This window comes from Halichoeres trimaculatus, unplaced genomic scaffold, assembly GCF_033239565.1.
Source record: "Halichoeres trimaculatus isolate MK-OKI-2021-1 unplaced genomic scaffold, fHalTri1.1 fHalTri1_scaffold_10, whole genome shotgun sequence".
Taxonomy (NCBI): domain Eukaryota; kingdom Metazoa; phylum Chordata; class Actinopteri; order Labriformes; family Labridae; genus Halichoeres; species Halichoeres trimaculatus.
Window position 1 is genome coordinate 28,746,429 of NW_027437187.1, and position 23,855 is coordinate 28,770,283.

The window sequence follows — 23,855 nt, forward strand, 5'->3', positions numbered from 1 at the left end:
AAAAGTTTGAGCATCAGAGTCTTGTTTGGACTATTTTGCTTCGACAGGCTCCCAGAAACTGTGCTGTTATCATTATAGAGCCACTTTTAGGCATGAATAGAAACAAGGCTTTGTACTTCCTCTCTTTGTGATTACACAGAGTAATGTGAGATCATGAGCAGCTACACGGTAAGCTAACCTTGATGAAAAAAAAAGAATCTAATTTGATACAGAACTGGGGCGCTTGTGTCGCCTTGTGGTATAGGTTGCGTGAGGCTGAGCCCTTGAGCGGGTGGCCTGGGTTTTGGATCCTTCCTGTATGTTGCTCCCCACTCTTACCCTGTTTTCTGCTCTGTTCACTGAACTGTCCTCTCTGAAAAAAGAGCAAAAAATGACTTGATAATAAAAGAATGAAAAAATCTTACTAAGAAGAATTTACTTATCTGCAAACTCTGGGATGGAGTAGTTTGCCGGATGAGGTAAACTGGGCTAGATTTACAGTTGGTGAATAAGACATAAATTGCTTCAGAAAACCCTCAGACACCGCTTAAACAATGTATCTCTGACAAACTTTTTGTTTTCATGTGGCTCAAAGAATTTGGCAAAAGAGGAATTTTGCAAATCAAAATATGCTATTTATTTATTTACCAAAAAGATTCTTCATTTAGGATGTGGTCGAGAGTGTTTACTGTACGTATAACTACACGTCAGAGTGTATCTTCTGAACAGTTACAAGGCAAAAGCTTGTTTGACCTTAATTTTCAGATTTTCTTCTGACTTTTTGTGTTTTAAAGTGATACTCCGGAATGGAACAAGTTGGGTCCTATCACAAGGTTTAGGGCAGATATTACCCCTACAGCAGTGTTTTTGTGCAGCAGAAGCCCAGGGCGCTCGCACCAAACACCCCCTCCCTGCTCCTCTGCCGGTTTCCTCTGCACTCAGACGGGGCCAATTTTTACTTGACCAAAAACACAAATAAACGGACTCCCACCGAAAAAATCTGATATCGGTCTGCATTCACGCTTTATTCAGAGAATTTTCAGCGTGTTACGTTCACACAAAAACACAGCTAAATAAGGCTCTAGTTCTCACAGTGTCGTAAAACGGCGCTACCTCCGCTGCAAAGCCACGGCTGGCTACGAGACACTCGCCGCTTAGTGTATCAGTCCGCGCGTGCCAGCCATATACAAACGCAGGTAGTCTGCCAGGACGAAGAGACACGATGAGAACTAGAGCCTTATTTAGCGGTGTTCTTGTGTGAATGTAACACGCTAAAAATTCTCTAAATAAAGTGTGAATGCAGACTGATATCAGACTTTTTCGGTGGGAGTCCGTTAATTTGTGTTTTTGGTCAAGTAAAATATGGCCCCGTCTGAATGTATAGGAAACCGGCAGAGGAGCAGGGAAGGGGTGTTTGGTGTGAGCACCCTGGGCTTCTGCTGCACAAAAACACTGCTGTAGGGGTAATTTCTGCCCTAAACCTTGTGATAGGACCCAACTTGTTCCATCCCGTAGTGTCACTTTAAGCTAGAAAAACCAGAAAAGTTACCTCTATCAAATAAAACACACGGCACAAAAAGTACAGAAATTTGTGTCACATTTGTAAGGACTATGTGGGTTGAGCGCATGAAAAAGCTGCCAAATCTTCTCTGCCGATGCCAACAGCTTCTTCTGCCTGGACTCTTGTTTGGTGGATTGGATGATTCAGGTATGAAGGAAAAAGACACATCGGCAATTTTGCAATTTATTCATTCAACTAACAGGAGATATAACAGAAAAAAACAGTCAGCACATTGCACTTTGCATGTCAGGGGAAATAGAACGTGAACTAGTCAGCTAGAGTTGATCCAGAGCAATAAGGACTGAAGCTTTTTTCCTGTACATGGGGTGCCTGATCTACCAACTGAGGTAAACCGTATTCCAACTTATTTACTATTTTTACTTGGAGTTTGATCAATCAAAACAAACCCAAAACTAGTGACCAAGATGAGTCCAGCAGCAGTTGCCATGCTAGCTTGCTCTCCATGGATAGGAAGAGATGAATGAATTGTCCATGAAAATCAATCTTCACCATCTTGCAGAAGAAATTAGAGCTGAACTGTTGAGCTAGTGGTACTGGTGAGTCATGAGTGCATGAAGGACAGTTACATCACTATCTGTGTTCAAAGCATCAAGTTATTTTAATCTGCAGGTTGAATCTGTTTGGATCTGCATTCTTTCATTGCTTGGACACTTAGTGCAGTTTTGCAGAGCATGTGCAGGGTGGGCTGAAGGTTGTGACTTTCTCAGAACTTGGAGTGATGCATTTACAATGTCATTCGTACAAGTCTGTTGGTGTTTTTCAACCTCAGGCCAGCAAGAGAGGCTTCCACTTGGTTTAGTGCGGCCTGTCAGCACCTCACATGTTAGTGATGATTAGTTATCTTTGGGTTACGTAGTCGCTCATGGCACCATTCGCCCGGGGCTTGTCCAATTTGGCCCCCTGCAGAAGAGGACACTGTTATTTCTGGGACCAAGGTTAGGCTGGGTCACGTGTGGGATCTGGTGGAGGTATGTGCTGGTAGAAAGTCCCCGGACACAGAAGAACCATGGCTGTTCTGAGGCAACATGGATGTTAAAGCGGTGCCAGGGAATTAAAGCCGCTCCGTAAGCGAGTGGAAGTGGCTTTAAATAAGTTCTTGTTGTCATTTGAAGACTGTTCGGCTACCGAGTGGTGATACGATCCGCCCATCTGTTGCTGGAGGCTTTTCCCCTCGAGTCAGCTGTTAAACACCAGTGGAGAGGTCAGACTGGGGATGGTGGTGGTGTTTGAAGTGTGTGTGAGGGGGTGTTTGACTAGATTGATGAGTGACATATGAGCCACTGCTGGCTGCGTCTTCTGTTGGTGGATATATCCTGCAGGGGCAAGTTTCTACTTCTAGCTCAGCTTCATTTCCCTGTGGCTCTCTAGCTTTGGCTTGGTTATGGGGAAGTGACATAACCGCTTTGTTTCTTTTATTGCATCGTATGGGATCAGCTAACAGAGCAGCGGTGACAACACACACCCAGGGTATTGAACCACTGGAGTTTAGCCTGTTTAAAAGAAATGGGGGTCAGTTTTTAGCAAATGTTGTACTTCCTTTTTCAAGCAGCGTTAAATCATTGTGATGATGTTTGATTTTAGATTTTGGAAGAACAAAAGTTCAGAATCTGCTGTTTTGACAATGTAAAAAGATGTCACATTTCTTTTTTTTGAACACTGTTTTATTTATATTTTACATAGATAAACCACCTGTACCATTCAGTGTAGTTTCTTTAATATAACATCTCTACAGCAATCCAGTTCCACACAGAGGCACAGGTACAGCTGTCTGGCTGTCTTTATACAAAGTGTGCATCTATTGCTCCACTTCTGCACCAGTTTTTACTTGAGCCCGACCGATATGGAATTTTTGGGGCCGATGTCGATACCGATATTGGGGGCAAAAAGAAGCTGATTTCTGATATATAGGCCGATATTCGATATATCGGCTGACATATGTAATAAATTCATTGATATACACAGGATATATACTGTTTATGAACACAAATTATGACTAGCTATTGAAAAGTTCCATCTTCCATTTGATGCATGGGGCTAAACTAGATTTTAAGTAACAATGTAGCTGCTTTCAAAACATTCAATATATACAATTACAACAAAATACACTGAAACATTTTAAAAAATTATTTTAACCAAAACAATAACTGGGGAATTTATAAGCCCAGGTAAATCCTGCATGGCGTTATGAAGTGAGACACTGTGTAGTAGCCTTATATTAATTAACACACAGGAGCAGGAGCGACAGAATCTCTGCGGAGCAAAACATTTTTTAATCGGCTACATTTTGGCAGATGTTGTTTAATCGGTGACAGGCTATAATTGGTCTGATTAATCGGCCGGGCTCTAGTTTTTACCATGATCGGCTCAACTCTACTTCAGTGGAGATCTCCCAAAAGCGGCGTCTGGACAAGACAGTTATAGCACCACCTACAGGCCTGGCATGCTTACTACAGTGTTTTCAGTCCATCAGCGTTTCCGTTTAAATGCGGATGACAATGAGTAGCTGACTAAGTTTAAGGATTTATTAGTTTTATTTTGAATAAATGGAGGGACACTGGCGCTTGACTTGCAAAAGGAAAAAGAACAGAAGAGCAGAAGAAAACTAAACACGAGAGTGATAGAGAAAGGACTAAAACACAGGTTAAGCTGTTTGTGATAATGTTCATTCAAACCAACACGCCGCAGTTGTTCTGCAGTGGCCTGTTCAAACTTATGAGTCTATTGCCAAGTTTCCAACAATAGAGCCCCATAACTACAAATAGACAGTCTACTCTCTATTTAAATACATGGGTGGGAGATGGTGCTCATTGAAAAGTCTTTCTCTTGTAAAACAACTATTAAAGCCAGGTATCATCACAGCACCTTTCAGAACTGGATATCATATTTAAGACTGCATTTCCTGTGCCATGGCTGCAGGCGATGGCCCTGACTCAAGCCACCGTGGCTTCACACAGGCCGTGACGTGGCTACACAAGAGTGAAAGCTGAAACCCATGATGTCACTCTTGCTGACTCAGAAAGGTTGAAAACCAGACTCAGGCTACGTGACACCCCTGCGAATGTTGAGTCTTGCCATCAAAAGTGTTTCAGGAGCAAAACTATCAGAAGTTCTTCAGACTTGTGTAACACATTTCTTGACTCAGGAGTGTTGTAACACTCAGTTTCCCCAGGAATCAATACACTGTGCCCTCTATTGTTCGGCGTTTTGACGTTTTACAAAAGGGCAGATGAAGAAACACTGCAACAAACCATCCACTGATGGGCTGTTTGTGTACCATTTTTAAATGATTCTGTCTGTTTTTCTTTTTTTGTGGACATTAAAAGCTTACATTAAAATTATATCTTTTTTCTTTTGTGCCCAGGGTAAAGAAGTTGCACACATGTTGACCGAGGATTACCCGGAGTGAGGACCCACCTCAAACTGGGAAATGTTATCTCTCAGACCCAGACCTCCTCCGTCTTGACACATGGAGTTTTACAACCAGAATCTTGACTGTCTACCTCAGCGCACGCAAAGTTCACCCCTTCTCCTCTACCTCTAAGGAGGTGTTTTTCTACCTCAACACGCTGCACAGACACGGACTCACGTAGCTGTTATCAGAAACACCAACAGGCCTTTCACTTTATCAGCAGGCTTTCAGGTTTCAGTGAAAGCACTGAGGACTGGCTCTCTCCCCGCTTAGCCACTTGAAAAGACACCCTGAGCAGCGATGTCACAGCGAGGTTTGTGATGTCCGAGCCCTGCAACGGACCAAGACTTGGACTTGGACCTGGAGCGTTGGGAAAGGAAGGGCAGGTGTGGCGAAGTCGAGGAGGCGTTCCCCGGTTTGTGGTTGGCAGTGAAGATGAGGAGCAGGACATGGTTGAAATGGAGGCTGGCATGAAGAACGAGATGTTTCGCGAAGAAGATATGGAAGATGATGAGGATGAGTCGGTAAGAGAGGAGTGTTGGTAAATGTGTCCTGTGCTTTTGTTCAAAGTATCAAAGTAGACTGCACTCTAACCTTTTAACAGAAGAGATGGTTTATAACCAGAACAGGAAGCCAGAGCTTTGGTCTGAATCAGACTGCAGAAATGAAAGAACACAAAGCCTGGTGAGAGTACAATACCACAGATAAATAACTTTAAGCACACTGGTCTGTTGTTTACTCCTGTAGCTATAAAAAGACTTTATGATAGAGCTGCTTTAGCTCCTCGACTGCTTGTCATTATATGCTCCCTCTATGTTTTCTCAGTTTATGTCTCTGTTTTGCTTTTATTCTCTGGCTGTTATCTTATCCAATCTGGAACAAAAGCAAAGTCTTCGTGACTCACTATTATGCTCGTGAACTCAGCCATTGGGGTTTGATTTTATCTTAAGAGCTCAATAGCTGTCAGGGTCCAATGATAAATTTGTGTTTTCCACGAAGAATGTTTTTTTTCTCCATGATGAAAAACATGTGACATCTTCAGGCACTATTTGGTGATTTCAAGACAAAACTCTTTTACCTGAGAATTTTAGGGAAACAAAGTTATAACTCTGAGTTTAGAAACATATTTTCTATATTTTAGGATTCTTTGGGATATTTGCGATTTTTAGTTTGCTTTTTAAACACCAGACTAGAGCCCGACCGTTATGAGATTTTTGGGACCGATTCCGATATCAATACTAGGGGCAAAAAAAGCCGATATCGGATATATTGGCTGATATATATAATAAATTCATTGATATACACAGGATACTGTATATGAACACAAATCATTACAATACCCATATGATTCAAGAACACTATTGAATTAAAACAAGGAACTTTAATTATAAAACTGTCAACATAAGAACTGTGTTGTAAACCAATGATAAATAAGAACAAGCTGTGAACGCAATAATAAATAAAGAAGTCAAACTGTAAACACCTTAAATAAAAAAGTCAAACTGTAAACACACAATGAGCAACTTACACAATGTTAAAACGCCGTTTTACAGTCTTACATTAGATAATGGTGGACAGAGGGGGAGGGCATTTGGGCAGCACACAGACACACAGGAGCAGGAGTAACAGAATCTCCAAGGAGCAAAAAATTTTATAATAGGCTTCATTTTGGCTGATGTTGATTGATCGGTGACAGGCATAATCGGCCCGATTAATCGGCTCGACTGATTAATCAGTCGGGCTCTACACCAGACCATGTAAAAAAGTTAAATGATGGTGATAATGTCTACAGACTATTACATATCTTCCCATAAAATGCACATCCCGTGAGTCAAAGAAACATTTCACCCTCTGTAGGAGAAAAGTGCTTACTTTTTCCCAATGGAGTTTATAAACAAAAACTGAAATGAAGAATTTGAATTAAAAAAAACATAGTTTTTGACAAAAAATCCCAATATATTGATTTTAGGTTTTTTTCTACCACCTCTAGTATAAAGATCCAACTAAAATGATCCTTAATTTAGAAAAACAGTATGATAATGTTAAAACTAATTTAATTCTGACTTTTAAAAAATTCAGACCCTAAAGTAAGATTTTTTTTTTGTAAGTGTTTTTTTCATTGTCCCTCATTTTTTTCTGTGGCGCCAACCTTTTCCCAGGTCATTCAAAAAGCTCATTCCACTAACAGAGTATTGATGAATGAAAGTTAAAACATGAAAAACATGATATTCTTACATTAAAATCTTTTCTTTCAACATACGTGGGGAAAACAGGAGAAGAGATATCCTCAGAGAACCATGATTTTAAGGAATCAATATAAATTTAGCACAAAAAGTTGGGCAATTTATCTTTGATATAACAACTTTTGGCATGATCTTGTTGTATTGTCAATCTATTCATTTTCCTTCGGGCGCATCCCACATACTTAGCTCTGCTGCTCATCTCTCAGATGCATCTTTCTTTACAAATGTAACTCAATTTAAAAAAAAGAAACAAACCTTCCAGTGGTATCAGATTTATTGCCAAGATGCATTGTTACAACAAAGAAATAATATACAAATCACAGATTTACTTTCATTATGTGCTCAGTAAGGCAGATCTGTTTTATGCATGTTGAGGAATTTCACTTACGACCCTTTGAAGGTGCTGAACAGACCATCAAAGTCACCAGGATTCACATCCGATGATTCAGACCGTGTGCTCAAAACAAGTATAGATGTGACCAAAGACACTGAGTGATGAAATTTAGGCTGTGTGGAAAGGATAATCTGAAAAATGACTCACTCTTAGTTTCTTTCAAGGCTCCCTTAAGGTTTTATCAAAAGATAAAAGCTGCAAAACTCTCAGTCACAGTGTTCAAAAATCACTCAGTCACAGGACAACTCAAAGCTTTGCATGCAGACTTCTTTGAAATGACACTACAATTAACCCTTCATCCTTCCCCATCCTTCTCTCTCTGCACTTATCTTCCTCCCTAACCTCCTCCAGCCCCCAGAGCGACAGATCGTGGTGGGCATCTGCGCCATGATGAAGAAGTCCAAATCCAAGCCCATGACTCAGATCCTGGAGCGCCTCTGTAAGTTCGACTACATCAACGTTGTGATATTTCCCGAGGAGGTCATCCTGGAGGAACCCGTGGAGAACTGGCCCCTGTGCGACTGCCTCATCTCCTTTCACTCCAAAGGTAATGTTTCAAATCAAGTCAGAAACGTCTCCCTGCAGGAGGAGAAAAAGTTACAAGGAGGAGATGGGGAGAGATCAGAAAGACTCAGTTGCTTTAGTCTCTACCCTCGGTGTCCTGCGGTTGCATCATGTTTTGCTACAAATGATAAAACACTTGCAGGTTTTAAACCACAAATAAGAGCCCTGCAAGAATAGTTTCAGAAAACTTTCCTTAACCTGTATGCAGCCAACGTAGAGGAAAAAACACACGTCTGTTTCTCTGACATCAAAATCTTCTTTCTCTCTACTTCTGAAGTCCCGCAGGGACTAAACCCCTGTTGAACAGTACATTAACATTGTCCCATGGAAGAAACTCAGAAGTCATGTATTCGGAAGTGTGCCAGGTTTGTGTCAGCATGTCTGGCAGTGATCTCAGACGTTTATGGGAACTTGCTGGAGGGAAACAATGAGTGCAGGGGGCAGTGGAAACATCTATTTAAAGCCTAAATATTGTTCCTCAGCTGACTCTGCGTGCTTTATAAAGGCAGAGAAGAAATCAATACCACTCTAAAGAGCTTAAACTGTATCGCTTTAGGGAAATGTTACTGTATTTGAGCAGGGTTGTATTTCCCTTCGACACTGATTGGTCTTGTTTGTTTGAGTGACAGGGGTGCCGCATGTTTATCATGTCTGTTTCAAAGGGAAGAAGTTTCTGATTCCTTTGTTGCTTATGTTTTTGTTACTGTAAAAATATTATTAGAGGTTGAAAAAGTTTTTTTCTCTTGAGTGTATTCCCTGCTGCCATTTCTCTCTGGCCTTAATACAGAGCATGACAGCAACAACACAACAACATCAATGTTACACATTCAAAAATCAATCTGCTCAGTAGGTGACATATAAAAATAGAATAGAAAATACTTAATTTATCCCTGAGGAGAAATTCAGGAGAAGTCACAGCAGCAATCAAGAAAACAAAAGTAAGAAAGTGTATAGAAAGTGCAAAAAAGTCCATAAAAAAATAGATGATGACAGCTTGTCCATCATTGTCCAGTCAGCCAGCCTCCACCTCCACAGGGTCCAGGACTGAGCTTCGTCAGCAGTCTGTTCAGTCTCTGTCTCCTGGATCCTGCCTGCTCACAGCAGGTGAAGCTCTTCCAATGTGGCGTTCATGTCCAGTGTTAGCTCCATTAGCCATGTCTGTGAATAGCATGATGCTACTTTGCCTTCTGGTAGTCCCTCTGTTGCTGAGTTAGCATGGTTAGCTGGTCCATCTTATTGGAGATAGATCTTACGTTCCCAATAACGATGGATGGAAGGACAGGTGGATGTCATCACTTCTTAGCTCACACCTGAGAACCAGCACGTCTTCCTCACCTCCTTCTCCTCACCCTGTGGGAAAACATCAGGCCTTGCACCAGTTAGCATTGACATGCTACAGGCTGCTAACAGCTGATTTCTAATGTAAACAATGCAGCCATGGTTACATTTAGGATCTCCAGACAAACACAGGTGTAAAAATAGTAAAAATATCACTGAAGACAAAACCAGTTTGGTGTCCACGACCAACAAATGAACCATACAACACAATGATCCACTTCAAATGCACAACAGGGCAGCGCCCTGCAACAAAGGAGAAAAAAAAGGAAATAAAACTGCTTTATTTTTTTCAATTTCCAAACCTATTTTGACAGAAATATTAAAAAGTATGTCACTGTCACTTGTTTTTCAGGTTTCCCTTTGGACAAAGCTGTGGAGTACGCCAACCTGAGGAACCCACTGCTTATCAATGACCTCAACATGCAGTATTTCATCCAGGACAGGTACAGCTGAGCTAGTACACCTACATCTGAGGGGCATCGAATCGATTTCATTCATTTATTTTTTTCAAAGAAGTGTCTGATGAATGTTTCAAAGTGCAGAAAAAATATTCAAAACTGATCATTTCACCATTGAATTCAGCACACTGATCCTGATCCTGTGTTTTTGTTTGTTGTAACTGCAAAAGTTGGCATTGTTTTCCATGTCCTGTTTTATTTAAAATTTTTACAATGATTATTACAATCTACTAAGATTGCCAATCAGCTCCACTCGAGCTCATTTCCCAGCTGTCAGCAGATGATGTGGTCATCATTTTGAAGTAGCGTGTCCGATTGCCACCTGCTCGTTAAAATCAAACATCTTCATGGCGATTCAGCTCATCCCCTTCGATAAACTGCAGCAGCTGAATTTCTGATGTAATCAGCACGTAGCTGCAATGTTTTTTCTTGTCTTTATCAGCTGAATGAATGAATGAATGAATGGATGGATGAATATAACAGAACTACTTTTTTCCAGATTCTTGATATGTTTAGGATGTTTAATGAAAGGGCTGCTCTGTGCTGTATTTTTTAAGGGTTGTTGATAAAGGTGTTTGATTTCCCAACAGGAGGGAAGTGTACCGGATCCTGCAGGAAGAGGGCATTGACCTGCCTCGTTACGGGGTGTTGAACCGAGACCCTGACAATCCTGAAGGTGAGGAGGAGCTCCTGCTGTGTGTTTAAGAAGCTTTTAACAATGAACGCTCTCATTAATAGTTATAAAACTAAAGATAAGTCACCAGCTCCTGGGGAAACTATAAAACATTTGCATTATCAATAAAAAGCTGACCTTTCTGAACTGTTAGACAGTGTAAACACATTTCTCCCATTGTTTTCTTTTTTAGATGTGTGAAGTTGTGTTTAAACAAAAAGTTACCAAATGTTTATAACAGTATTTCCTATGCACTTTTATTATTGAGGGTGCTGCAAAACTTGTCAGTTATCTGTTTTGAATAAGAAGCTTCCCCTTGCCACATGTTTAAAGCTTTGATAATAGAAAGAAAAAATAAACATTTAATGGATTTATTGCTGTAATGACTTTTTAGTTTGAAAGGACTGTGAATTCAGCAGGACAGCTGGTAATAAAAGATTCAGTAGTTGAAAAATGGGATCAGAGTTTGTTTTTAATTTAAAAACCAATATCTGCTCTCCACACTGCACAACACAAATGTGTAATTTCCTTTTAAGTTTGACTTCTGTTGAAATTATCCTTCCTCTGTGCAGAGTGCAACCTGGTGGAGGTGGAGGACCACGTTGAGGTTAATGGGGAGGTTTTTCCTAAACCCTTTGTGGAGAAACCTGTGTGCGCTGAGGACCACAATGTCTACATCTATTACCCGACATCTGCTGGTGGAGGCAGCCAGAGACTCTTCAGGAAGGTAGCTGTCTATTTTTAAGTGCAGGAAGAGTTCATTTTAGTGATTGGCTGATTCTCTGTGGAGAGATTCTTTAAAAAGAAGCAACAAGAGTTCAGAAAGCAGGTTTGTCATACAACTGGCAACAATTATTGGCTAATCTTTGCTTCATTTGGAATAAAATTTAGTATTGCAACAGTTAAACATCATCACGCCAGCTGGTCTGCTAAGGTTTACAAGTTGTCTAAACAACTCATCCACATTTTGGGCTGTAGTGGCCACTGGCATAATGCTAAAAAGCTCTACTATCCAGATGTAGACAAGCATAGATTATGGATGTCATTTTGTAGCTCTGCTAACATTTGCAACACTTGATGGACTAATTTTACATCAACCTCAAATAATTTTTTTGTGTTTTAATTTTTTTTTTTTGTCAGGATGACTCAAACATTTACATTTCCTCTGTCTCTCTCTGCCTCTGTGCTGCAGATTGGGAGTCGTAGCAGTGTCTACTCCCCAGAAAGCAGCGTGCGAAAGACTGGATCCTACATCTATGAGGAGTTCATGCCCACAGATGGTACTGATGTGAAGGTACCGTTCAGTTTCACGTCGCTTTTAACATCTGTTGAATATGAAGACATGAAGCTCAGTCTTTCTGAGATGTGTCTCTGAGGCTCGGTCTTTGTGTTGTTTCAGGTGTACACAGTGGGTCCAGATTACGCCCACGCAGAGGCCAGGAAATCTCCTGCCCTTGATGGGAAGGTGGAGCGGGACAGTGAGGGCAAGGAGATCCGTTACCCTGTGATGCTGACTGCTATGGAGAAACTGGTGGCCCGCAAAGTCTGCCTGGCCTTTAAGGTAAAAGTCACAAAAAAAACCAGCAAAGGTACAATATGTATGCGCTTGTAGTACTTGTTTTGTCCTCTTTCTAGTTTGTAATACCTTTTAATCTACAGTTATCCATTTGTAGCGAACATAAAGCGCACATCAGCTTCTTTTTATCTGCAGTGAAACAAAAGTTTCTCAGCTCATTAACCCACTTTAAAAGTGCTGAAAAAATGTCCTAAAAACTGAAGACCTCAAACACAAAAGAGTCTTTCAAATGTGGAGAAGATTTTGATATTAGATATTTTCATATTAACACATAATCTTCAAACAGTAATGTTCTCTCAGAAGCTGTCAGAAGCTTAACTTTCTGAATCTGGCAGCTGTAAGAATAATTCAAATCAACCTGTTCCTGATATTGTTAGTATGTAGAGTTATTAGCAAACATTTTGCTCATTGAGGGCGTCCATTTGCATCTTTGTGTCTTGGCTAGTTAGGTAATCAAACAGATTTTCTAAACTGACAAATGAATGGAAGTAAGAGGTGAGTAAATCAAATGTACACAAATTAGTTTATTATTTAGGAGCAGATGCTGATTTAAACCACAAATGAGTCGCTCTCTGGCATAAGAAGTTATAAACGTAGAAAGAAAGTGCACAAACACTGCAGTTCTTTCATGATCCACTAGAGGCACCATTCAGGAATATATATACACACACTCCGTACAAAAGGTGAATCGTTTTTATGACTCATGTTTTAAAGACAGTACGACTCATGGGCTGACACTGAGACGTCATGCACCGTTTGCATATTTAGGAGCTCAACGGAGCTGATTGACAGCTGGGTGCAAGGTGACAGTTTGTCATGAAATATGAAAGCAAAATGAAGACTGATTCTTTACAACTTGACTTTCAGAGTCTCTCAAACACACACACATACGTTACTTAACCTCAGACATACAAAAGACATGTTAATGTTTGGATAATACTATACCAGTAGGAAATGATCTAAGGTGAACTTTTCAGTTTGGTGTGTCAATAGAATTAAGTGTTTTTCTACTCTTGATGTACGATCTGTTGCCTGTCAAAACTTGTATTATTACTGTATTCTAGTCTTTCATTTTTCTTTTAAGTCTCATCTTTTCTGGCTTACATGTCTGAGATTTTCATTTCAAAATTGTTTTCATTTTAACTCAGTTTTGTGGTGTTTCTTTTGTTTAGCAAACAGTGTGTGGGTTCGACCTGCTCAGAGCCAACGGTCACTCCTACGTCTGTGACGTCAACGGCTTCAGCTTCGTCAAAAACTCCATGAAGTACTATGACGATTGTGCCAAAGTCCTTGGGTAGGTGACATCAGCTCACACAGTTTGATCTTTTTGTCTGACTATACAATCTAAATCTTAAGTGGACCTGTTTGACTTTCAGGCTTTAACCCTAAGACCATATCAGAAAAAAATGGCATTGATTTAGATTCAGAATTCAAATCAAATATCAACTGTGTCAACATACAGCAGAAATAAAAAATACAACCTGTCCAAAGTGCTCTTTCCTATCTTTTTGTTCTCACTGAATGTTTCTCTTACTTAAATACATAAATGCATTCAAAATATCCAAACAAAATGGCTTACCTGACATCTCTGGCTCTAATCCCTAAAACCTTTGTTGAACGTCCAAAGTAAACAATTCTTTAGAGTCGCCATGTTGTAAATTATCCAAAGCCTCAGACAGCTGTGAGTCTGCTGTTGTCAGCATAACATAGTGAGTTAGTTTCTGATTTATTACCTTAGCCCCCAGGCGCTGAAGCTTAGCGACTGACTACTTATAGATGATAGGAATAAAAAGACAGACCAAGAAAACAACTTCTCCCCATTCATGGACACGAGCATCAGCAGAATGTCTCGAAGTGTGAGGGAAAGCTGAAACAGATTACAGTGCAAATTCCAAAAAGTAAATCTGGAAAACTTAAGACACACCATTGAATATCATCTATAGGCTGTTATGAGTCTGTATTTCAATACTCATATGAGTGATCAGTTTTGTTTAATACTCTGGTGTCTGTCATTCTGTCATGTACTTCACAGGAACATGGTGATGAGGGAGCTAGCTCCTCAGTTCCACATCCCCTGGTCCATCCCCATGGAGGCTGAAGACATCCCCATCGTCCCTACAACCTCAGGAACCATGTACGTACTGAAAATAGACAAAGATAGTATATTAACAGGGTTCAGGGTTTCTGGACAGCCTGGAAAATAGTGTAGTTCATTTTTTACTTGAAGACTCTTGTACAACAAACCTGTATTTATAACTTAACAATGAAATTTAAAAGAATGCACAACAAAATTGGAAAACTAAACAAGTGTTTTTGTCTTCTTTTCAGTACAAATTGATTATAAAAAGTGATACTGAAACTAAGAACAAAAGATGATCAGAAGCAGCAGTTTCCATCCTTTCTCTCTGATCAAGTCCTCACTGTAGTGGAAAAAGTCTAATACCTGGGGCACATTGTCAGAAGTGATTTGTGTGATGATGATATCCAGCGTCAGTACTGTAAATTGAATGCAAAAGCTAATATATTAGCTCGTAAATTTTAGATGTGTACAGAAAATATTAAAACTGAGCTTTTTAGAGCCTACTGTACCTCACTGTACTCTGCACATTTATGGTGCAACTACTTTAAAGTAAAAATGAAAAAGGTACAGGTAGCTTATAATGATGCCTTTAGAATATTTCTTAAACATCCTTAATGGACGAGTGAAAGTCACATGTTTGTTTATAACAATGTGCCCACATTTTATGCTGTTCTTAGAAGCTACAGGTACAAACTCAAAGGTCTATTGGTCAATTCAGACAATGAAATGAAAATGCCACTTACTCAGCTCACACAATGCTTACATCCTGCTACTGGAAACATTGGTACAAATGTCTTTTTGTGTTTTAAGTTGCTGTCAACATATGAACCGTGTTTTTCCTTTTTTAGTTTTTTTTTTTTAACCAGTATCTGTTGTTTTGTTATGAATAAAATTATACGGACCTAAGGGTCTAAAATAAAGTATATAGTAAAGTAAAAGTCATAAAGATACCTGAATTTTTTGTACGGAGTAGAGAAGTATCTAAACAAGAACATTTTCTGACATTTCTTTTACTCAAACATCCATGCACCAGGAACTTTCTTACACTGATTTGATTTCACTCTAACTTTGAAACTTCAACAGTCTTGGTGATAGGGAAACACTCCATGAGGAGCAGTGTATGTCCAGGGTTGATAAGGTCTTATTTAGTAACATAGCAGAGTCTTCATATTTTCTGTTTTTTTTTAAAGTTTTCACTTTCCAAACTCATCTAGGATGGAGCTGCGCTGTGTTATTGCCATCATCCGCCATGGAGACCGAACACCAAAGCAAAAGATGAAGATGGAGGTCCGACATCCTCGGTAAAGCTCTTGGATTCCGATTTCAGATTTTGCACATTTTTCTTTAAAGGTCTCATATTCTGCTCCTTTTCTGCAGTTTAATATGGATCATTGATGTCTTCATGAAATGGTAGTAACAGGTTTTGGTCCAAAAAGCCAATAAATCAAGCACAGCAGCATTGTTTCCAGGCTCTCATAGCCCCTCTGTTCAGGATTTAGTGGGCGTAACCTTCATATGTAAATGAGCCACAGCTGATACCGCCCCGCTCTTCCGTGTTACTGAGAGCGGCGCCACGAGCTCCAAGTGCACATTGTTTAGAAAACAGAGAAGCCTGTTTGCGGTAACATTACAGGCTAAAACAACAGGCTAATCGCAGCTACAGTTAGCATCCTGAAGCTAACACAGAGATAGGGGGGACACTGAGGAAAAGCTCTTACATCTGCTCCACAGCACACAGCATTTAAAATACTCAATATTTCCAGGGTCCGAGGTTTGTTGCCGGATGGTTGGTAATGCGCCTGGATTCAGGACCAGTCTATTTGTGTAGCTGGCACATTTCCTTGATAAATGAACTCAAGCCATTTAGTCTTGTCTTTTTCTGAGATGGGAAGCTTGAGCATGATGGAACTATGTAGCTGTTTATAGCCAAAAACAGAACAGTGATGGCTCTTCAACCTTGGCATTCTCCTCCCCACTGCTGAAGAGGAGTGGGCTGGGAGGGGGTTTGGGGGTATCTGCTCCGGTGGACCAATCAGGTCAGACTTGCTCCTGATTGGTCAAAAATGGGAATGGCTGATGTCGGCAAATCCCCAAAATCCAAACAGCTCGTTTTAGGTCAGGATTTTACATTCACAAGCACTACTAAATACAGGTTTTGTGATTAAATATCACATTTTGTGGGCTGGGAGGAAAGTCAAAGACCAACAAATATCTCTAAAAGACTTAATAAAGTGATTTTTGTATAATATGGGACCTTAAAGGTTTTTTTTTCTTGAAGAGGGGATATTACCACACAGTTTAGATTTTCTAAATGTAAAATCTCACTGCTTTCAGCTGGTTATCTTACAAACCTTGTATAATGATTTTCTTGCACAGATTCTTCGAGTTGTTTGACAAGTATGGAGGCTACAAGTCTGGAAAGCTCAAGCTGAAGAAGCCAAAACAGCTCCAGGTGAGTGACGCTGATTTTAATCTCTCATGAAAGCTTTTTCTCGCACTCCTCCTCGTCTTCCTGTTTGTTCCTCCCAGATTATGACTTTTAAAGATGATGACGGTTTCCAGAGGATCCAGTTATTGCTGCATTTATCAAGCCATATAATCATTATCATGAGACAAAAACACTGTTGTTCTGTTGTCTAAATATTGACACTCAGCTGTCTAAATCCAGTCCCACGCTGCATTCATCCTGTAACTATCATCATTTTTAATCTACAAAGCCACCCTCTGTGCTACCAGCCTCATCTCTAACTCTGTCATCAGTTTTGTCAGAATTGCAGAGCTCGAGTGTTTGTTTGTTCTGCACAGTAAAATTAAAAAGATAAGAGTCCAAATGAAGGATAATCTCGTCTGTCTCCAGGAAGTGCTGGATATTGCCCGGCTGCTGCTGGCTGAACTCGGCCAGCACACTGACTGTGAGATTGAAGAAAAGAAATCCAAACTAGAGCAGCTCAAGACTGTCCTGGAGATGTGAGTGAAGAGCATCAGTCACACACTCCATCGTCCTCTCAGTTATCATCTTTCATCCTCAGCCATCCGCTCATGATGCAAAGTTTCATGTCTCCACACTCCACCTGGGTTCAGTCGTTACTCACAGACACATGTTTATTCCTTCCTCCCTCCTGTGTCTCTAACTCTTTGCTTTTTTTCCTCCTTCCTCTGTCTTTCTCTTCCCTTCCCCTTCCATCCCTCCTTCTTTCTCTCTAAAAGGGAATCCAGCTTGAATGACACTCAGTACGCACCCTCTCCCTTCTCTCTTTAAAGGATGAGGTTTTCCACCCTCCTTTTCTTTGGTCTACTTCAAAAAAGTGTACAAAACATTAGGAACACCTTTATATAACCAGGCATCGACGAGATAAAGGTTAAAGCTCAGCTGTTTTGCTTGTAGCAGTTTTAAAAAGTAAGAAGTGGGTTAAAAGTCAATTTAGTGCAAGTTTAGAAATCTAAATTCACCCCTGTGAGGTTTTCCTAATGTTTTGAGCACTGAGTGTATCATTTTCCATTAACATCCATTCATTCGTAGCCATTAACAGTGGACACATACACAGTTTGATGTATTTGATGCGTTCTCTGTGTTCCTGTGTATGTAATCAGTGTGTGATGTGCTAGTTGTGCGCATGTGGTTCTCACTACATACCAGGTTGACTCTTAATCTCCTAATGTCTTCCTTCCTCGTGACTTCCATCCATGTAAACATTCATTGCAGGTTTTTCTGGCGCTCATTTTCTCAGGGATTCAAATGAGTGGAACAGGAAGTAATCTTGAAGTTGTAGCCTCTGAAGAATGTAAGAGAAGTTTTTTTTGTCATTGTTTTAAAATCAAAGGTATCAAACTTTTTAGATTTTCTTTTTAAACTACCAGTCTGGTCCATAACCAGCTGTAAACTCCTCAGAAGAGCTTCACGTGCATAGGTTACCTCTCTGACAGATGTGTGTATGAGGTGAGAAGAGTCTTAAGAAACACTTAAAAGTAAAAATTAGATAAATGCAGCAAAATCAGTAAAATGAAAAAAGTGCAATAATATTATTAAAATAATGAAATGATTCGATATTAGTGAAAAAAAATGAAACACAAAATTTATTGAATTTAAATCAAGTTTAAAAAATGAGTAAATAAAATAAATCAGAATAAAATAATTAGGAATTACGTGAAATAGGTTTAAATGACAGTTAAATTAATAAAAAAAATAAAATAGTGTAAAAAATAAAAGAAGTGAGTGAGAACAAAAATAAAATTAATGGGAATTGAGTGAATTGAATTAATTAATTTAATTAATATTAAATAAATTAAACTTTAGAAAATTAATAAACATATTTATTTAGATAAAATTAAATAAAAATAAACAAAACCAGCAAAAATTATAATAAATTAATTAAGATAAAACTTTTTTTTTTTAGAAAAAAAAAGAATTTAAATTAACATTGAAATTAATAATGAGATTGAATGAAGTTGAATAAAAATAATTGAATTTAAATAAAATTGAATTTATATGGAAACAAATTGTGCTTTAAGTTGCTGTGGTAGTTAAAAAAACACTGAAGCACACCTGACCTTATATCTTTTTAAAGTGTCGGTCTTCAGCAGCGGCTCTGATCCTCTGGCTCCCTGCCAGAGTTATTTCTCCTGCTTCAGTGTCCCTCATCGTGTGGCTCTCTGAGGCGTCCACTCAGCTGCCCGTCCCATTACAGAACACCATGTGGTCATTAGTCCGCAGGATGTGCTAAATTCTTACTCAAGCAGAGCGTGCTTGGCAAGTAGACGCTCCTCCTGGTGTGTGTGTGTGTGTGTGTGTGTATGTGTGTGTGTGTGTGTGTGTGTGTGTGTGTGTGTGTGTGTGTGTGTGTGTGTGTGTGTGTGTGTGTGTGTGTGTGTGTGTGTGTGTGTTTTGAAGATTAACAACATGGTTAAAATAGGTTTTGATTTTCATCCGTCACACACACACTCTTTTTTTAATGTCCTTACACATGTGCACAGTGACACGCTGGAATCAAACCCCAAGGTCCATTAGAGGTAAAGCTAATTAGCTGACCTAAAGTATCCGCTGAGTGACTGGATTATTATTAAACCATTAACCGTAACTGGTACGTTGATGTTGGTATCACCAGAGGCAGGTTGAGGAAAGTGCTGCCTTGAGAAAAGTCAGATGTTCTGATAAAGTGGATGAATTCTTCCTGCTTATGTTTGTTTGTAAAAGTGTACATCAAACTGTGTTTTGTCTGCTTTGTGTGTGTGTTCTTCTGTCTCCAGGTATGGCCATTTCTCAGGTATCAACAGGAAAGTCCAGCTGACCTACCTGCGTAATGGGCAACCCAAAGCTTCAAGTGAAGAAGAAGGTAAGAGACCTCCACAAGTGCCCTCCTGGCAGGCAAAACATATTATCTGCCCGCGTGGGATGCAAAGGCGTGGTAAAGTTCCCTCGAAAATATGAGGAACTTACTGCTCTTTTAGGTCATGATAACGCGCTGAGTGTCTTTTCGTTTCCTTTCGCCCCTGACCTTAAAAAAGTGTTTGCACGCCACTGCCTGTTGTCGTGTGTGTGTGTCAACAAGAATGGTTGCCTATCTCTACATGTTAGTCCTGTGGCAGTCTGGCGACCTGTTTTCAGGGTGTACCCCACCTCTCGCCCAATGATAGCATTGTTAGGCCCCGGCCTGCTGTTAGCCCAACAAGTTTTATTTTTTACAGTGCTACAGTTTCATTTAGCAGATGCTTTTGTCTAAAGCAACGTACAACACAAGCAAGAATTTAGACAGAAGGAAAACCTTGGCCAGTGCAACAAAGTGCTACAAGTTATTTGGCTGCAGGTGCTGCCATTAAGTGCTGGATTTTTTTTTTCTAATAGTGTTGAATGAGTGTAGAACTCCATGGTAGATATACTGACTTTTTTGCCACTATCACATCTGCTTTATCAGACAGGAGGTTGTTCCACAAATACTTGGCAGCCACAGTTTTTGACCTCAGAGACACAAATCTGTCATGGAGTTCACTCGTGTGTTGTTGGCTCGTTTTATTTTTTCTTCTTTTTTTTTAAAATCACTTTTAATCAGTTTTTCAGGTGTGAGTCTTTGCTGAGACACTTCATTTCTTTCTGGAGACTTGTAGGGGCTTATTTTGTGTTAATTTTCATCTCTCTTCAAAAAAATCTTTTTGTCAAACCAGATCTTGGATCTAATCTGGACTTTTACATGATGCGTTTATTAGTGCTCAAGTCTAGTGGGTGATAAAAGCTTGTTCCCAGCTGCTATAACACAATAACTTTTCGTTTAAAGATGCTACATAAAGGCTTTCCTGTACATGTTTTCTATCAGGTTGATGAGTGAAAGCTTTTAGGGAAACACTTTAAAACTTTTTGAAGGTGTTTTATATTTTTTCTCTTCTGATTTTAGACTCAAAGAAGGAAGGTCCGTCTCTGCTGCTTGTGCTGAAGTGGGGCGGCGAGCTGACGCCTGCAGGCCGGGTTCAGGCTGAAGAGCTCGGCAGAGCCTTTCGCTGCATGTACCCTGGAGGTCAAGGTACCTGTCAGACACACCTACACACACACACTAAGTCACATCTGTTGTGATCATAAGGGATTGTTCCTCTCTTGCCCTGTCGTTCTTGGGTATAATTAGGTTTGATTGATTTCTTCCTTTTTTCTGTTCTCAGTTGGAAATAATGTAAAAACTGTGGACTTAGACTTAAAAAACATTCAGTCCACAAAAAGCAGCACAAATAGGCTATCACATCTCTCTTTATTTTTTTTTTTATGATACTACTAGTATACAAACTAAGTGTCAAACACCAACATTTAAAACATCGCTAGACGACAGTTTTACTGAGTGTCGTCAGAAGGGAAAACAGTGACAGCTCAGTCTGTCCTCCCATGTTTGCTTTGGCTTATTGAAGTTTATTTCCAGCTCCTCTCTTCAGTTACTGCGAGCTCTGCAGTGTGCAGTGTCAACATTGCGTTGCTGACATACGTTGTGTCAGAGGGGTCAAAGGTGGAGGTTATTTTGGAGTTGACAAGCCAGACTTTCAGGCTTCTCACCGCCACTGGATCCTTCTTTTTTCTGTCTTTGCTTTCTTAGACGTAAGAGCCAGTGTGCAAACAACTCATTCAGAATGAGAGCAGAGGAGGGTGAGACATCAGGGCTGATGCATTAAAATAGATTTCAGTCTCTAGTTGTAAACAGTATTTTCTTTACAAACTGCTCTCTTTTTACTTCTTCAGATCAATATTCTAGGTTGCAATTAGTAAAAGGTTATTTCTCCAGAGGGGTATCAAGTAGAGCATGTTTTATTGCTTTTCAGAAAAAATCAGGTAGAATCTGTTGATGGTTTACAGCAGATAGTTCAACAAGGGAAAATCTTTAAAAAACGAATCGTTAATCTTGGATACTGCCAAAAAAAGCAAAGCTGCCTAAATGTCTAGACTGGAACCAAAACGCACCCACAGTTCCCAGGAATAAGTTTTCCCACCAGACATTTACAGGAGGAATGATATGACAACATTTTTGCTTTTCACTAATATAAATAAATGTTTCACGGTGTTGACCTCCCCCTCCTCCAAGCTGCTGGTAAGAGACCCACCATCAGTCTGCATGAGAGAGGAGGCAACTCTGTAGAAGACCCAAAGCAGGGTCAGAGCAGGAACAGGTGGTCGTTTAATTCACTAAGACAAGCAGCATTCATAGTCCACGAGTACACACAGCTGGGGCACAGACACACAAACACACACAGACAATGAAAAGAAGTTAATCTGATTCCTTATTTGACTCAAGTGATTCATCTGTTTTAACAACTTAACACTGAAATAAGCCTTTTCCAAAATCTTTCTCTGTGTTGAATCAGTTTTTTAGAGCTTCAGTTGAATGGCTGTGTTATCCAGATGTACGGAGATGCAGTTTGATGGAAATTTGCCTTAAAATGCACCTTAAAGCCTGGTTTATAGAAACAACATTCTCAGATTCACCGTACATCAGCCGTACGGTTTATTTCCACAGATGTATCCTCTCTTGTCTTCTTTTTAATAGTTGCTTTATGGTAAACGGCAAGATACACCCACCGGCCACTTTATTAGATACACCTTGCCATCAGAGCTGCCTTAGTCCTTGGTGGCATAGATTCAACAAGACACTGGAAACATTCCTCAGAGAGTTTGGTCCATATTGACATGATAGCATCACACAGTTGCTGCAGATTTGTCGGCTGAACATCCATGATGAGAATCTCCCGTTCCACCACATCCCAAAGGAGCTTTATTGGATTGAGATCTGGGGACTGTGGAGGCCATTTGAGTACAGGGAGCTCATTGTCATGATCAAGAAACCAGTCTGAGATGATTCCAGCTTTATGACATGGAGGGTTGTCCTGCTAGAAGTAGCCATCAGAAGATGGGTACACTGTGCTCATAAAGGGATGGACATGGTCAGAAACATTACTCAGGTAGGCTGTGGACTTTAAACCATGCTCAGTTGGTACTAAGGGGCCCAAAGTGAGCCAAAAAAAATATCCCCTTCACTATTACACCAGCAGCAGCAGCCTGAACCGTTGATACAAGGCAGGATGGATCCCTTTCATGTTGTTGATGCCAAATTCTGACCCTACCATCTGAATGTGGAGCAGAAATCCAGACTCATCAGACCAGGCAATGTTTTTCCAATCTTCTATTGTCCAGTTTTGGTGTTGCTGTGTGAATTGTAGCCTCACTTTCCTGTTCTTAGCTGACAGGAGGGTCACCTGGTGTGGTCTTCTGCTGCTGTAGCCCATCTGCCTCAAGGTTGGACGTGTTGTGTGATCAGAGATGCTCTTCTGCAGACCTCGGTTGTAACCAGTGGTTATTTGAGTTACTGTTGCCTTTCTGTCAGCTCCAACCAGTCTGTCCATTCTCCTCTGACCTCTGGCATCAACAAGGCATTTTGGCCCACAGAACTGCCGCTCACTGGATATTTTCTCTTTTTGGGACCATTCTCTGTAAATCCTAGAGATGGTTGTGGGTTAAAATCCAAGTAGATCAGCAGTTTGAGAAATACTCAGACCAGCCCGTTTGGCACCAACAACCATGCCACGTTCAAAGTCACTTAAATCACCTTTTTTCCTCATTCTGATGCTCCGTTTGAACTGCAGCAGATGGTCTTGACAGTGTTTACATGCCTAAATGCATTAAGTTGCTGCCATGTGATTGGCTGATTAGAAATATGCATTAACTAGCAGCTGGACAGGTGTGCCTAATAACGTGGCTGGTGAGTGTATATCAGCTACAATCTAAGATAATATGCTCAAAACTGTTGTTAAAAAGCAATCAGTAGCAGTGTTGTGGAAAACTCTGGTACAGAAGTATGAAGTTTATTAATCTGAAGCACAAGTGTAAACCAGGCTTTAAAGTCATGGCAAAGTGAGGCAATAAAAAAAAGATGTTTAAAAATATATGTGTGGGTCCAAAAGTTTACAAAGTCTGTACATATAACCACAGGGAGGAAAGCACTGATTTTAGGCAGACAAACCTGGCTGTTACATAAAGTTTCTTCCTCTCCTTCACCTTCCAAACACTTTGTGTTTTCACATTTTACAGGCTCTTCTTCTA

General features: G+C 40.1%; 1 protein-coding gene across 2 annotated transcripts in view; it reads left to right on the plus strand.

Moving 5' to 3' along the window:
• LOC141796902 (inositol hexakisphosphate and diphosphoinositol-pentakisphosphate kinase 1-like) overlaps nucleotides 1-23,855 on the plus strand; it is a 59,230-nt gene that overhangs the window by 5,129 nt on the left and 30,246 nt on the right. For both annotated transcript variants that reach the window (XM_074678227.1, XM_074678225.1), the window contains exons 2-15: nucleotides 4,923-5,494; nucleotides 7,959-8,154; nucleotides 9,862-9,952; nucleotides 10,558-10,643; nucleotides 11,213-11,367; nucleotides 11,833-11,934; nucleotides 12,040-12,201; nucleotides 13,389-13,510; nucleotides 14,249-14,350; nucleotides 15,511-15,597; nucleotides 16,673-16,748; nucleotides 17,154-17,263; nucleotides 19,541-19,626; nucleotides 20,680-20,805. In XM_074678227.1, coding sequence (XP_074534328.1) covers nucleotides 5,291-5,494; nucleotides 7,959-8,154; nucleotides 9,862-9,952; nucleotides 10,558-10,643; nucleotides 11,213-11,367; nucleotides 11,833-11,934; nucleotides 12,040-12,201; nucleotides 13,389-13,510; nucleotides 14,249-14,350; nucleotides 15,511-15,597; nucleotides 16,673-16,748; nucleotides 17,154-17,263; nucleotides 19,541-19,626; nucleotides 20,680-20,805 — 1,705 coding nt within the window. In that variant the 5' untranslated portion in view covers nucleotides 4,923-5,290. The remainder of the gene's footprint in view (nucleotides 1-4,922; nucleotides 5,495-7,958; nucleotides 8,155-9,861; nucleotides 9,953-10,557; nucleotides 10,644-11,212; nucleotides 11,368-11,832; nucleotides 11,935-12,039; nucleotides 12,202-13,388; nucleotides 13,511-14,248; nucleotides 14,351-15,510; nucleotides 15,598-16,672; nucleotides 16,749-17,153; nucleotides 17,264-19,540; nucleotides 19,627-20,679; nucleotides 20,806-23,855) is intronic.